Source organism: Primulina eburnea, chromosome 13 (assembly GCF_022965805.1).
Source record: "Primulina eburnea isolate SZY01 chromosome 13, ASM2296580v1, whole genome shotgun sequence".
In the NCBI taxonomy this organism is placed as follows: Eukaryota; Viridiplantae; Streptophyta; class Magnoliopsida; order Lamiales; family Gesneriaceae; genus Primulina; species Primulina eburnea.
The window spans coordinates 3568965-3583269 of record NC_133113.1 but is presented as its reverse complement, the minus strand read 5'-3'; the positions used below and the strand labels follow the sequence as shown (position 1 = coordinate 3583269).

At 39.1% G+C, this 14305-nt stretch overlaps 1 protein-coding gene across 1 annotated transcript; it reads left to right on the top strand.

The window, feature by feature from the left end:
• The first annotated feature begins 9930 nt into the window (after positions 1–9930).
• Positions 9931–11696, top strand: LOC140810102 (uncharacterized). Its single transcript, XM_073167912.1, has 2 exons — positions 9931–10910; positions 11118–11696. The coding sequence occupies exons 1-2, from the start codon at positions 10061–10063 to the stop codon at positions 11528–11530; spliced, it is 1263 nt and encodes a 420-aa protein (XP_073024013.1). The 5' UTR covers positions 9931–10060; the 3' UTR covers positions 11531–11696.
• The last annotated feature ends 2609 nt before the right edge of the window (positions 11697–14305 follow it).

The window sequence follows — 14305 nt, the reverse complement described above, 5'->3', positions numbered from 1 at the left end:
CGGGCGGTCACTTTCTACCACTCGGGCGCCTATCGTTCTGCATAAAATTTGCACAATTCATATGCTTTGTTCAATCTGGTCTCGGAATGGCCCGGCTATTATCACATCAGTTTAAAATCAATAATCTCAGGTTAATATAATCAAAATCTCATATTAACAGAATCAAGATCTTGGCCCTTACATTTCTCCCCCCTAAGATACGATTTCGTCCCCGAAATCATAGTCAATTAATCGTATCAATAAGGAGTATATACATAAAATGTATAAAACATTTACATTATCGAAATAACTCTGGGAACTCTTGTCTCATATCTGATTCAGTTTCCCAGGTTGCTTCTTCAGTACCATGACGAGTCCATTGAACTTTTACAAGTGGAATTGTCTTTGTTCTGAGCTGTTTTTCTTTACGATCAATAATCTGAATCGGTTTTTCAACATATCTCAACGTCTCATCCAATTCGACCTCGTCTGGCTGAATAGCATGTGAAGCATCAGGAAGGTATTTCCTTAATGACGATACATGAAAGACATCATGTATCCCGGATAATGAAGGCGGTAAAGCGAGTCGATAGGCACGATCTCCTATCTTCTCGAGAATCTCATATGTCCCAATGTAGCGTGGAGACAATTTCCCTTTCTTGCCAAATCTGACAACTCCTCTGAAAGGTGAAATATTTAGAAATACTCGGTCTCCCGTCTCAAATACCAACGGTCTTCATCGAACATTGGCATATTTGGCCTGTCTATCTTGTGCTGCCTTCATTTTCTTTCGAATTAGCTTTACTTTTTCTGTCATATCTCTGATCATGTCAGGTCCAATTTCAGGCACTTCAGAGATATCATCCCAATAGAGAGGGGATCGACACTTCTTTCCGTACAACGTTTCGAATGGTGCCATCTCAATACTCGTCTGATAGCTGTTGTTGTACGAAAATTCACAAAGCGGCTGCATCTTGCCAATTAGTGCTGAAATCAAGCACTACTGCTCTCAGCATATCTTCCAGTGTCTGGATAGTCCGCTCTGACTGTCCGTCGGTCTGTGGATGATATGCGGTACTCGGGTGTAACTTCGTACCGAGAGCCTGCTGCAAACTCTGCCAGAAGTGCGAAGTAAATCGAGGATCACGGTCTGATACAATTGACTTCGGCACTCCGTGCAATCTGACCAATTTTTTGACATAGATCTCTGCCATCTAGTCAAATCTGTACGTCATCTTGTACGGAATAAAACATGTGGATTTGGTCAATCTGTCAATCACAACCCAATTCACATCACAACCTCGGGAGGAACGCGGTAACTGCGTCACAAAATCCATGGAGATATGATCCCATTTCCATTCAGGAATGGATAAACTCTGTAATAATCCTCCTGGTTTCTTTCTTTCTGCTTTCACCTGCTGGCAATTCAGGCATTTGGAAACAAATTCGGCGATGTCAGTCTTCATTTGTTTCCACCAGAATTATCTTTTCAAATCATTATACATCTTTCTGCCCCCAGGATGAATACTGAATCGACTGTTGTGCGCTTCTGACAATATCTGTCGTCTCAAATCTGAAACATTTGGCACAACCAGATGATTATTCACATACAAGACGTTATCACGTACCTGATACTCCGATCGATGTCCTGTTCTAACCATCGATACTGATCTCTGTACATTCTGATCAACTTTCTGAGCTGCCTTAATTCTTAAAATCAGCTCTGGTTCTACTTGCACCGTATAAAGTCTCAACGGTTTATAATCTGTTTCAAATGCTAATCCAGACAAACAGCAGTCTTCTATCAAATTTGAAACACCAATTGTCGATAAGGATAAAGAACATACCTTTCGACTCAGTGCATCTGCTGCTGCATTAGACTTTCCTGGATAGTATTTGATTTCACAATCAAAGTCTTTAAGCAAATCAAGCCATCTTCGCTGTCTCATATTCAATTCAGATTGTGAAAACAGATATTTTAAACTCTTATGATCAGAATATATCTCAAACTTCTCACCATAAAGATAGTGTCGCCATATCTTTAATGCAAAGACAATGGCTGCCAATTCTAGGTCATGAATTGGATAACGGGTCTCATGTGGTTTAAGCTGTCTTGAGGCATAAGCAATAACATGCCCTCACTACATCAACACACATCCCAATCCTCTGTGAGAAGCGTCGCAATAAACCACAAAATCACCAGTACCGGATGGAATAGTCAACACCGGGGCACTGGTCAACCTCTTCTTCAACTCCAGAAAACTGGTCTCGCATTCTTCAGACCAAACAAATGGAGCATTCTTCTGAGTCAGCTAAGTAATTGGTTTAGCTATACTTGAGAAATCTTTAATGAAACGACGGTAATATCCCGCTAAACCCATGAAACTGCGAATTTCGGGTACTGATGTCGGTCTTGGCCAAAAAATTGTGGCTTCTACTTTACTGGGATCCACTGATATCCCATCTCCGGATATAATATGACCCAGAAATATTACCTGTCTTAACCAAAACTCACATTTCGACAGTTTAGCATATAACTTCTCAGCCCTTAAAATTCGCAACACCGTTCTTAGATGCTCAGCATGCTCACTTATATTCTTTGAATAAATCAAAATATCATCGATGAAAATAATCACAAAATCATCGAGATATTTCTGGAATATACGGTTCATTAATCCCATGAATACAGCATGAGCATTCGTCAAACCAAACGGCATGACAATAAATTCATAGTGTCCATACCTGGTTCTGAATGCCGTCTTTGAGATATCAGAATCTCTGACTCTCAGCTGATGATATCCTGATCTTAAATCAATTTTGGAATATATTGAAGAACCCTGCAACTGATCGAATAAATCATCAATACGAGGCAAATGATATTTATTCTTTATCGTTGCCTTATTCAGTTGCCGATAGTCGATGCAGAGTCTCATCGAACCGTCATTCTTTCTTACAAATAGTACTGGAGCACCCCAAGGAGAAACACTCGGTCTGATGTACCCCTTGGCCAGTAAATCTTTCAGCTGATCCTTTAATTCTTTCAATTCAACTGGTGTCATTCTGTACGGAGCTTTAGAAATTGGCACTGTACTTGGCATCAATTCAATGTTGAAGTCTATCTCTCTAACTGGAGGTAATCCCGGGATCTCATCTGGGAAGACGTCAGCAAACTCACGTACCACTGGCAGGTCTGCCAATGCTGGACTCGACTTCAGTAAATCTACAGAATATACAAGGAATTCCTTTGCTCTTTTCTGTAACAATCGAGTCATAGATAATACGGATATTAAAGGAATTCTCGATCTAGAACCCTTACCATAAAATTTCCACTCTTCAGTCATATCTGGTCTGAATCTCACTATCTTGTGGAAACAATCAACTGTAGCTCTGTACTTGGTCAGCATATCAATACCGATAATATATTCGAAATCAGACAACCCAAGTACGATGCAATCTAATTCAATCTCATGCCCGTCATACTGTAGTACACGATGCTTAACAGAATTTACGGATATCAAACCTGTCCCCAAAGGCGAAGAGACAGACACTACAGTAGCTAAAGACTCTATAGGCATTGCATGACTTAATGCAAATCGTTCACAAATAAACGTATGTGAGCACTGATATCAATTAATACATAAGCAGAGTAACCACATAAAGAACAGTTACCTGCCACAACGTCATCTGGTGCTTCCTGAGCCTGCTCCTCTGTCAAAGCGAATACCCTGGCCTGCTGTCTAGGAGGCTGGCTACCTCCTGGCCTCTGCTGTGACCGAGCTGGCGTTGGCTGGAATGTATGAACAGCAGCTGATCGTCTCTCAGTCTGTGCTGCTGATCCCGATGACTCGGCCCCCTGAGTTCTCTGCGAACCTCTCTGTGGACACACTTTAGCAAAGTGTCCCGGCTGTTTACAAATGTTGCAACTACCAGTCACTCCCTGGCATTGCTCAGTTGCATGCCTTCCTCCGCAAGTCTTGCAATAAACTCCAGTGTAACTCTGACTCTGTCTGGAACCATCGGAGCTGGATGAACTGCTGCCAGATTTCTTGAATTGCTTTCCCCTGGCTTTCAAAAATTCTTTCTTCCCTCCACTGCTACTACCACCCTCAAATCTGGGAGGGGGTTGCTGTGGTATTGGTGTTGGAGGCACAAATGAAGCCCCTTTCTGTATCAGCAGACCGGCTTCTGCTCCCTTAGCTCTGTTCAGGGCGTTAGTAAAATTATTCGGTCGCCATGTGTTCACCAATGTGAAAATATCGGGGTTCAGGCCATTGATGAACTGGTCGGCAGTAGCTTCCTCGGTGTCAGCTACATGTGGAGCAAATTTCAGCAAGGAGGAGAACTTTGACACGTACTCTTCTATGTTCATCTATCCCTACTTTAAATTGGCAAACTCCGCTCCCTTGTCCTTTCGATACGACACTGGAAAGAATCGTTGATAAAATTCAGTTCTAAATATATTCCAGGTAATAGTCGTACCTCTATGCTCCATGGCTCTCTTTCTCGTAATCCACAAGTCTTTTGCAACATCATGTAACTGGTGTCCAATCAATTTCACTCTCCTCTCGTCTGTATACTCCAAGGATTCAAACAACATCTCTATAACATCAAGCCAACTCTCGCACTCCACAGTGTTCTCTGTTCCTTTCAAGGTTGGCGGATGAAATGATTGAAATCGTTTCAATAACGTTTCCATTGGAGTCGGGGTAACATCCATTGGAGGATTTGATGTACTTCCCTGTTCTGGGATCCGTCTGGAAGGCATATCTGATAATCAAATAGATTAGTAACAAATACCACAGTTCTGTCTCAATCCTCCTCTGATCATCTTACTGCTGATCTAGAATCGGTGCTGATCCAGTCTCAATAAAACATATTACTATATCAAATCAGATAAAGAAGTAACATGTATTAAAGCAGTAAGACATGCTAGCATTCAAAAGCAGGAAAGAAAACCTCAATCTACCCCGCTCATTAGGCTCTTCTATCTCAATCTAAATGATTTATCGCTCTGATACCACCTGTTGTGGGGACCCAGACGCTAATCATCTTCTTAATCGTGATTGGGACTAATTAATCAATTATAATAAACAGGGTCTAAATTTTATTTTTTTTAAAATGCGGAAGGTAATGGAATCAAACTCCTATACATATCAGTATAAAAGTATAAATCTGATAAAATATACAATCATACACATCTCAGGTTCAACAACTAACTATCAAGTGTTTAAACCCTATCTCTAGTTCAAGTCCGTAGTCTCCACTCTAACTCGATCTTTCTTCACCTCTGTGACCCTGAACCTGTCCCACCTATTGTCATGCACACATACAGACAAGACAACAACCAGATAACTCCGGTGAGATATAAATATCCCAGTATAAACAATGTATTAATGCAATCATATAAAACATATATAAAAGCATAAACAATTATTAAAACATGTATCCAATCTGACTACATGAACAAATACGAATCTGTATTTAAGTCAATGACTTGTTATCTTATCTTATCTTATTTCTAACCTAGGGATCCCAATCTAATTTAGACTTTGGTATGCTGTATCGAATGTCTACAATAGACGTTGATCTACATCTAAGCTCATCGATACACCGTAAGTCTAGAGTCTTCGCGGTTCTGACAAAGACTTGGCGGTTCTGCCCTAGCTAGGCTGATCTGCCCTAGACTCAAACTCTGGCTCTGCTATCATTCAATAGACTAAACATATCAATCTGATTGTCTGTAAATATCAATGCAATAAAATAAAGTATGTGATTTAGGGAAACTCAAGTCAAACCTAACTCGAGTTGTGCAATCCCGAATCAACATTTATTTATACATTTCTCGCTGTCGATCTGATATAATCAAAGTCTGTCACTGTTCAATCTGGCAATGACAATATCAATATTCTGTATCAATATTCTAATCAAATCATGACATCTTTGTTTAATCAAATTCTGACGGTACAACGGTACAATCTTGCGATATCTGTGATACCATATCAGTATATACCAATTCCAGTAACTTATAATCAACCTCAGTGCAAATCTGACATCACATCTCAGTCAATTTAACTCTGAAATCCATAACAATTCCATACTCAATCTGTTTCTTAATCTGACTTCGATTCTACGATGTCTACTATGTCAAGAACATCGTATATGAATCATATCTAATTCTGGACATAGCATAATTTCAAACCTTAACAAAACTTAACGAAACTTACGTCCTGTTGAAGCCTGCGTCGATAGGAACACAGTACTGCAGTCAGATTCAAAATCGGACGGACGGACCGAAATATAAAGACGTAAGGATTTTCTAAAAGATTTCTCGATTTCGTTCTTCGTTTCTAATGAATTCTGAAGGAAAACGTTATATATATATATATAAATATAAATATATATATATATATATATATATATATATATATATATATATATATATATATATTCGATTGCATGTAAAGATACGTGTCTTATTTTTCTTAAACTTCGGTCGGCGCTCGGGCGGTGCTAAACTACCGCCGAGCGCGGCATTCTCTGTCCAAGCACTTTCAATTGCACCTTGGCGCTCGGGCGGTCACAACCTACCGCCCGGGCGCCACGTCTTCCGCCCGAACATGTTCTTGTTGAACATTGGCGCTCGGGCGGTCACTTTCTACCGCTCGGGCGCCAATCGTTCTGCCTAAAATTTGCACAATTCATATGCTTTGTTCAATCTGGTCTCGGAATAGCCCGGCTATTATCACATCAGTTTAAAATCAATAATCTCAGGTTAATATAATCAAAATCTCATATTAACAGAATCAAGATCTCGGCCCTTACAATTACCGTCTCCATTATACAATTTTCATTGAAAATAAAATCTCTTCAACAAAGTTGCACATAATTTCTTACAAGATGGAAGGAGAAGGCACGATTCTGCTAAAACTTCGATTCAGCTGATATGCATTTTGTTTATTGCAGACGTGGTTGTATCATGTATGTGGAGAGAAGAGGAGAAGAGTCTAAGATACAAGGCGATGGCAAAATCTCACATTTTTGTTTTCTGTAGAGAGCGATAGTCTTTTTTTCTGAACGAGAAGAGATTTTGGGTTTAGATTTTTTTTCCTTTTTAAATAAAGAAAATATTAACAAAGGGAGGTGAAAGTACTTTATTATCTCACTAGGGAGTGCAGAGTTAAAAAATATAGAGTAGGGACTGAACTTAAAAAGAGTTTGAACTTTAGATATTTTTCCCCAATTTCCCGTAAAATGAAAATTGTGTTATTTTAATAATATCAAAATAAAATTGTGTTACTTTGATAACATCAATATTAGAGCTAAATATTATACTACATCACGAGCATTGATACAAAAAATAAGAATAAAAATTATTATTAAATCTATATTTCAAAAAACACTCATATCGATAACATGTTACAAATTTATTAAAAATCTAGATAAAAATAATAATAAATAATACAAATGAGAGAATTGAATTGTCTCATTTTAATGCAAGAACTCGTGTATATAAAATATGTGGAGTGGTCTATATATAGGAGAATGAGTACTTGTCAACTGATGATACAATTATAACATTTAATAAATTATTTTTGTCTTTTTTTTTCCTCACAAATTTACTTATTTTTCTGCGTGAATTGACATGCCCAATATCATACATATTTCACGGAAAAACTGAAACTACAAATCAATCGACCAAATTATATAAAAAAATGAAAAAATATATGTCTAAGACTCGACTATACAATATAGTACCAAAATTGCATAAATGTAACTATAAATGATTGAAAAAACTAATAATAAATTAATTAGCATTTTAAATTGTAATTTATTATATTATATAAAATCTTAGGTTAGAAACAAAGTTTGAATGTGCTAAATTAATATTATTATTGGATTAAATGTATATAAGTGAGATAATAGTGAGATACAAGATCTCCAGAAGTTCTGTTCATCATGCTGCTGATGTTACGTCGTTTGATCTGGTTTGATAAGTGCGCCTTAAAAAGGTGATGACAGATCTTAGCGGATATCTTTGTTGGATACAGGGCCGACGATAAAGAAAGAGTAAGACTAATATCTAATTAAGATGAGACAACATCAACAACTAGGCATACACATCTCCAAACTAATGAGCCTAACATGTCGAATGTAAGGTCCAAAATACGATAACGTAATCCAAGTGCATGTAAATATAAAGAAAATTGAAAATGACTAATAAAATTATTTTAATGGTATGAATTAATTATGATGTGCATGACTACATTTTTAAAATATGGTTTTCTGTTAGAGAGCATAAAACTGTGTTTTAAAGGTTATTCGAGACGCGATCGAGAAACGGAGACTGGTGACCATATGAGGGAAAATATTTTTATTAAATAATTATTTTTAATTGTTTAATGTGTGTGGTATTTTAAATGAAATTTTCGAAAATGAGGTGTTTTGAGGTATTTTTACACGCCGAGTCGTATTTTAAAACGATATTCGATTCGACAAAAATATGAACTTTTGGAGAACTCGGCTAATATTTTCACAACATTTCCTAAACAAAATATTTTAAATATCAACTAGTGGGCTTAATAGACTTATTATACTTGGTTAAAGGTAATAAGCTTACATAATGTGTTTTAATTAGAATAAAAGACCTAAAACCCTACCCTCATACCCCATAATCACACGCCCAACCCCTCTAAATCCTACTAGGACTCTTCATCAGCAAGAAGCACACACCACACGAGAGCTTTGGAAGGAAATTCATGCAATTTTGAGGGAAATTCAGCAAGGGTCCATCTCCGCTAACGTTCCTCGCATCGCAAGTCGCTTTTCGTGTGAAATATATGCAAATGCACGCCTTAATATATTTTTTCTCATATATCACACCATATTATGTATTTGATGTATATTTGCATGAAAAATATGTTGCCTTGTATTTATTTTCGTTTTTATGCCATATTATGCTTAGAACATGTGTTTTTATAATTTAAAACTCTTGTTAATATTGCACCAAGGGGGCTGCCATAGTAGGGACGTGAAAATGGGTCAAATTCACAATGTTTAGGAGCTTAAAGGGTCACGATTCAAGGCTGAAATGAGGGAGGCTAAGGGCTGCACGACTCGAGGGTTTAAGGATGGCTAGGGCTCGATTTTGGGTGATTAAGAAGGGAGGCCGTACGGGTGCCGTACAGGCGAAGGGCTGGGCTCTTGAGGGTCCTAGCCTCAAGCCAAGGTGGTACACACAAGGATGCAAGGATAGGAAAAGAGGAGGCGCACGGCTAGGACTCTTCCTAGCCGCGGCCACGTGAAGATGAACCCTACACGTTTACGTGGATGGGCCGTGGGGGATGGCCTAAGGGGTCCTATAGGGTTCGATCTAGGTCCTATGAGGGTAGGTCAGGGGCTGGTCCAATCGGTTAGGGTCTAGGTTCGAAAGTTTGGAAGGTGTCATGAGTTAGGGTTCGAACCATATAGGGCAGAAATTTCATTAGCTGGTCTAGGCTTGTTCAAAGGTCTTAATTGACTTGATTTTGATTGTATATGGTATAATAGGTGTTATTAAGCTATAGTTCAAGTTTGGTAAAGTTTAGTTAAGTTTCGAGTCAATACGAGTCAAAACCTTGATGTACATATAAGTTTAAAAAGAAATTGGGAAATTGATCGAGAAGTTCAAGTTTGCGTCTAAGAAATATTTATGCGTGTATTTTAAGATGATATGTTAAGTTTGGATTATTTCAGGGACAAAACGATCATTTTACACTTGAAAAATATTAGACGTTTGGGCAGTACTATAAATGCTAAATGTTAAAAACAATATTTTTGGAATCTTCGATAAAAATCCCACATCGTCCGATCAACAAGATAGAGAACTTTGTGTTATTTGGTTTTGGGGTGATTTTTATAAAGGTAATAAGGCTTACAAATTTACAAGAATAAAAAAAAAAAAAAAACACTAACGTAGCTTGAAGTTTTCACCTTTCCTTTTCGGTCGAAACTACCACATATATATTACAGGAGACGAAAACTCGGAATAAAGATAAACCAATATATACTAAATTATCAGAATAAGGAGCCGAAGAATTCATTAATGGAGGATTCACCATCCGCCATAGCTCCCTTAATCCTCAGAAATTTGCTAACTTCGATATTCATCCTTGCCGACAAACCCCTTATCCATCTGGTACAAAAATCTCGACTTCTTCGAATCCTAAACCGTTTTCTGGTCTCAGCTTTCCTCTTCTTTCTCGGCCTTTTGCCTTCCCTCTTCCCTTCTTTGAGACCCTCTGCGGAATCCCATGATCACCCTTTGAATCCCAAAAAAGATGATATCTCTTCTGCTCGTGGCGGCGGCAGTGTCGGCGGCGGCTTCCGGTACGGCGGACGGTCGGGTGTTGAGCGGGCACTTACGCAGTTACTCTTGATAATGAATGACATCCCTGTGAGTTCAAGAAAATACGAAGTTGTTAGATCATTAGCAGAGAAGCTTATTGATGAGAATTTGTCGGGGAAGAATCAAGAAGCTCTGAAGGAGGTGAACTGCGCCGTGCTCGCGGCGGCGTTTGGGAGGACGCTGAGCCAGCTTGAATCCGCTGTGGCGGAGCAGGGGAGGAGGAGCGGGAATGACGGCGGCGGAGGGGAGGTGACGAATGAGGGCCGCGGGAATGATTATTTTCTGTATACCAAGGCGAGTCGTTTGTTTAGAGGGGTGAGGTACTGCGGGCAGGTGGCGTGGAGCTTTGCGAAGCCGAGGGATGAGCTGAGCCGGTCAAGGAGCTCGGCGGAGAAGCTGGCGGCGGAGATTCTGTGGTTGGCGCAGAAGATGGCGGCTTCGGGTTGTGCTGATGAAGCCGTTCGTAAGTGGGCTGCGTCCTCGAACCTGGCTTGGCTTGCTCTCACGACTGAGCCGCGACTTCAAGGCTCCCTAGTAAAAGTCGCTGGTAATAAATTAAAAAAGAACCAAATTCTCATTCTTTGGAATATACTTGTCAATTATTTCGTGAATTCGAATTAAAAAGCATCTTAATTGATTTTCTTGGTAACGAATTGTACCTGAATCTACTGCAGGTTATTCAATTATTGTATATATATGTTCACGCTGCAACATTTATAATTGTCCACTCCACTATTTTATATTGTATACATAGCATTCTTAATCAAGCAAGCAAAGGAATTGGGCAGTACCGAAGAAGAACAGCAGCAACAAGAAGAGCCCCACAATGATGCAATAGCAGAGCAACAAAAAACAAGGCAAATCAAGATGAAGATGCTGATTTCATGGCTGCCGCTTCTTTGCGCCGCCAACAATGGCACGGATGCGCCAATCGTGAACATGAGCGAAAGGGTGGAGCTGGAGAAGATAATGGAAGACATAATCTGGACACTGGATGACGATCATGAAGAGCAAGAAAGGGTGCTCTCTGTGTGGCTCCACCACTTCTCTTATTGCTCAGCCTCGGATTGGCCCAATCTCCGATCCTGCTACACTCAGTGGTTTGCTGCTTCTCGTTCCAGGCTCTTGCAAGCGCCACCCGCAGGCCAGCACCTAGGGTCGAACTAGAGACCTTCATGTATATATAATGTAATTTTCTCGTAACTCAAAAATCAGCGGATGTTGTCTTGATTATAGCTACATACTGTTAAAGTTGTATTTTAAATTATAAAAGTGCACTTTGCGAAAACACTTTTCTTTGTATATAAATAGGGTTGTTGTCTATTAAAAACACACTGGGACAAATTAATCTTTGAGCTGGTTTTTCACCGCTAACTTCTACGGTGTGCTCTCATTTCTTCTTCTTCATATTCTACATGGTATCAGAGACATGCTATTCCTCCTTTGGATTTGATTTCTAATTGCTTGATCATAGTTGATCGGTCGATCTAAATCTTCATTTGAATCGATACTTCGTATTGTTGAAAGTTTGCTTCGATTGAGATGGTTTGTGTTGTGACTGATGTTTTTGTATGAACTTTATGTTAATCCATCCGATACACCAGTGCTCAATCTGACAAATGAGCAACTGATTGGTAATGAGAACTATGGGATCTGGGTTCGCTCAATTTTAATTGCACTACGAGCTAAGAATAAGCTCGCATTCATAGATGGAAATTGTAAGAGGCAAAATTCTGAATCGGATAAGATATTACGGTGGGAGAGATGTAACGCAATTGTTTTGTCATGGATCAAGAATGCGTGTCGAAGGAGATATTTAGTGGAATTGTGTATTCAACTGACAGAGATGTGGTCTGGAGTGATTTGTGTGAACGATTCAAAAAAGTAAATGGCTCAAGGATTTTCGCATTTCATCGAGAGATAGGTTGCCATGTTCAAGGTAACAACTCGATCTCAATATACTATTCAAAAGTTAAACAATTGTGGAATGAATATGGATCTTTTGTCACGTTACCTACATGTTCATGTGAATCTTCTAGGAAGTATGTTGAGTTAGATCAGCAACATAAGCTCCTTCAGTTCCTTATGGGACTCAATGAAAGCTTCGTTCATGTAACGCCCCCAAAATTTAAGGTCACGCGAACCACATGCGCAAATTATTAAATTCTTGTGTATTTTAATTAATTGTTTTAATTTCATTAATTAATTATGTTGTGCATATTTGCATGTTTAAAATATATTTTTCTACATTTTTGCATTAAAAACGTATTTTTAAAGGTTATTCGAGTTGCGATCGAGGAACGGAGACCGATGGCTGAAAAATGTAAAATGTTTTTATTAAATAATTGATTTTTAATTATTTAAAATTTGATTGATGCTTTTTCACATTTTTGAAAATAATGGGTTTTGAGGTGATTTTATAAGTCGGGACGTAAATTTATCGGTGTTGGTTTTTCAAAAAAAAAAATACAAACGTTTTGGCAACCAAGCTAATAAATTCACAAACTTATTTAAACAAAATTATTTTAATATTTTAATTAAGCACTAATTTGCCAAATTTGCCTAATTAGTGGGCTTAAGCCTTATTAGTGACTAATTAATCATTTAATGTTCAAAATCTACCCTAAACCCTTCATAGTTCTCACGCCACTTTCAGAATTTTCCACACACCAAATCTCCTCAATATACACGACACACACACACCAAATTTTAAGAGGAAAAAGTCGAAGCCTTCAAGGAAAATCAAGCCAAGGTTGTCGCCGCCGTTCTTCGCAATTGTCAACGAAAAATCGTGCGTTAAAAATGCAAAGTCACGCCATACTCATCATCACACCATATTACGTAATTGTTTATGAAATTGTATGAAAACAAATAAAGCTTTCAAATAATTTCGTTTATGCATCAAAGGTGAATTTTTAAAGCATGTTGTTGATCCAAAAATCATGAAAGGAAGGGTTATGGGTTGTTTTTACACAAAGTTTAAGGGTCCTAGTCATACAAAAACATGCTGAACTCACGGTAGAAACAAGTTGGTACCACCTTCCTGTCATGTGTTAAAGGGGCTTGGTTGTTGGGGCATGGTTGCTGGACTTAGGGATGGCAATTTTCCCCACGGGTTTGGGGCCCCGCGGGGAAAACCCGAAACGGGGATGGGGATCCCCGATTTTTTCGGTTTTGATTTCGGGTTCGGGGATTTTTTTTAATCCCCGATGTAGTTCGGGGCGGGTATGAGATTATTATCCCCATCCCCGAAATCCCCGAACCCGCCCCAAAAATAATATCAATAATAAAATAATAGTATTATTAGTATTAATAATATAATAATAATGTTGTTTTTTAAAATATTAATAATATTATTATTGTTAATATTGATATTGTTATTAATATTAATATTATCTCTAATAATAATAGATAATAATAAATTTTGGTTTGAGAAAATCTTCGAATCCGTCATCGTCTTGCCATATTAATATTTTTGAAACGGGGATGGGGACGGGGATGGGATGTTGATCCCCGAAGTTTCGGGTTCGGGGACGAGGATGGGGGTGGAGATGGAATTCGGGAATGGAGATGGGGATGGCAAACCCGCCCCCGCCTCGGCCCATTGCCATCCCTAGCTGGACTTGAGTTTGGTTGGGACCAGGGCTTGGCTAGTGTCGTTAGGGGTCAAGGGAAAAGTCCTAGCCACGCTAGGACTCGAGACAAGAGGCTGGGTAGGACTCCACCCGAGAGCCCAAGAGAAGTACCGGAGGGTTCAGTAGCTTGTGTAGGGAGGAAAGGCTCGGCCAGGGGGCTCTGGGCTGGGCTAGGTTAAGTCCTTAGGGTCCTAGAAAGGGGTGCTAGAGGGGATGGTTCAGGGCCTGGTTGGGTTGGCTAGGTCCTAGCATCAGAAATGAGAGTCCTTGGCAGGAGGGGTTTCTCGGCCACTGCTTGCACCTGCTG

Coding starts and splice junctions, on each gene's coding strand:
- LOC140810102 (XM_073167912.1), top strand. CDS start 10,061: ATGGAGGATTCACCATCCGCCATAGCTCCCTTAATCCTCAGAAATTTG. Junction 10,911..11,117: donor CTCCCTAGTAAAAGTCGCTG/GTAATAAATTAA, acceptor TTGTATACATAG/CATTCTTAATCAAGCAAGCA.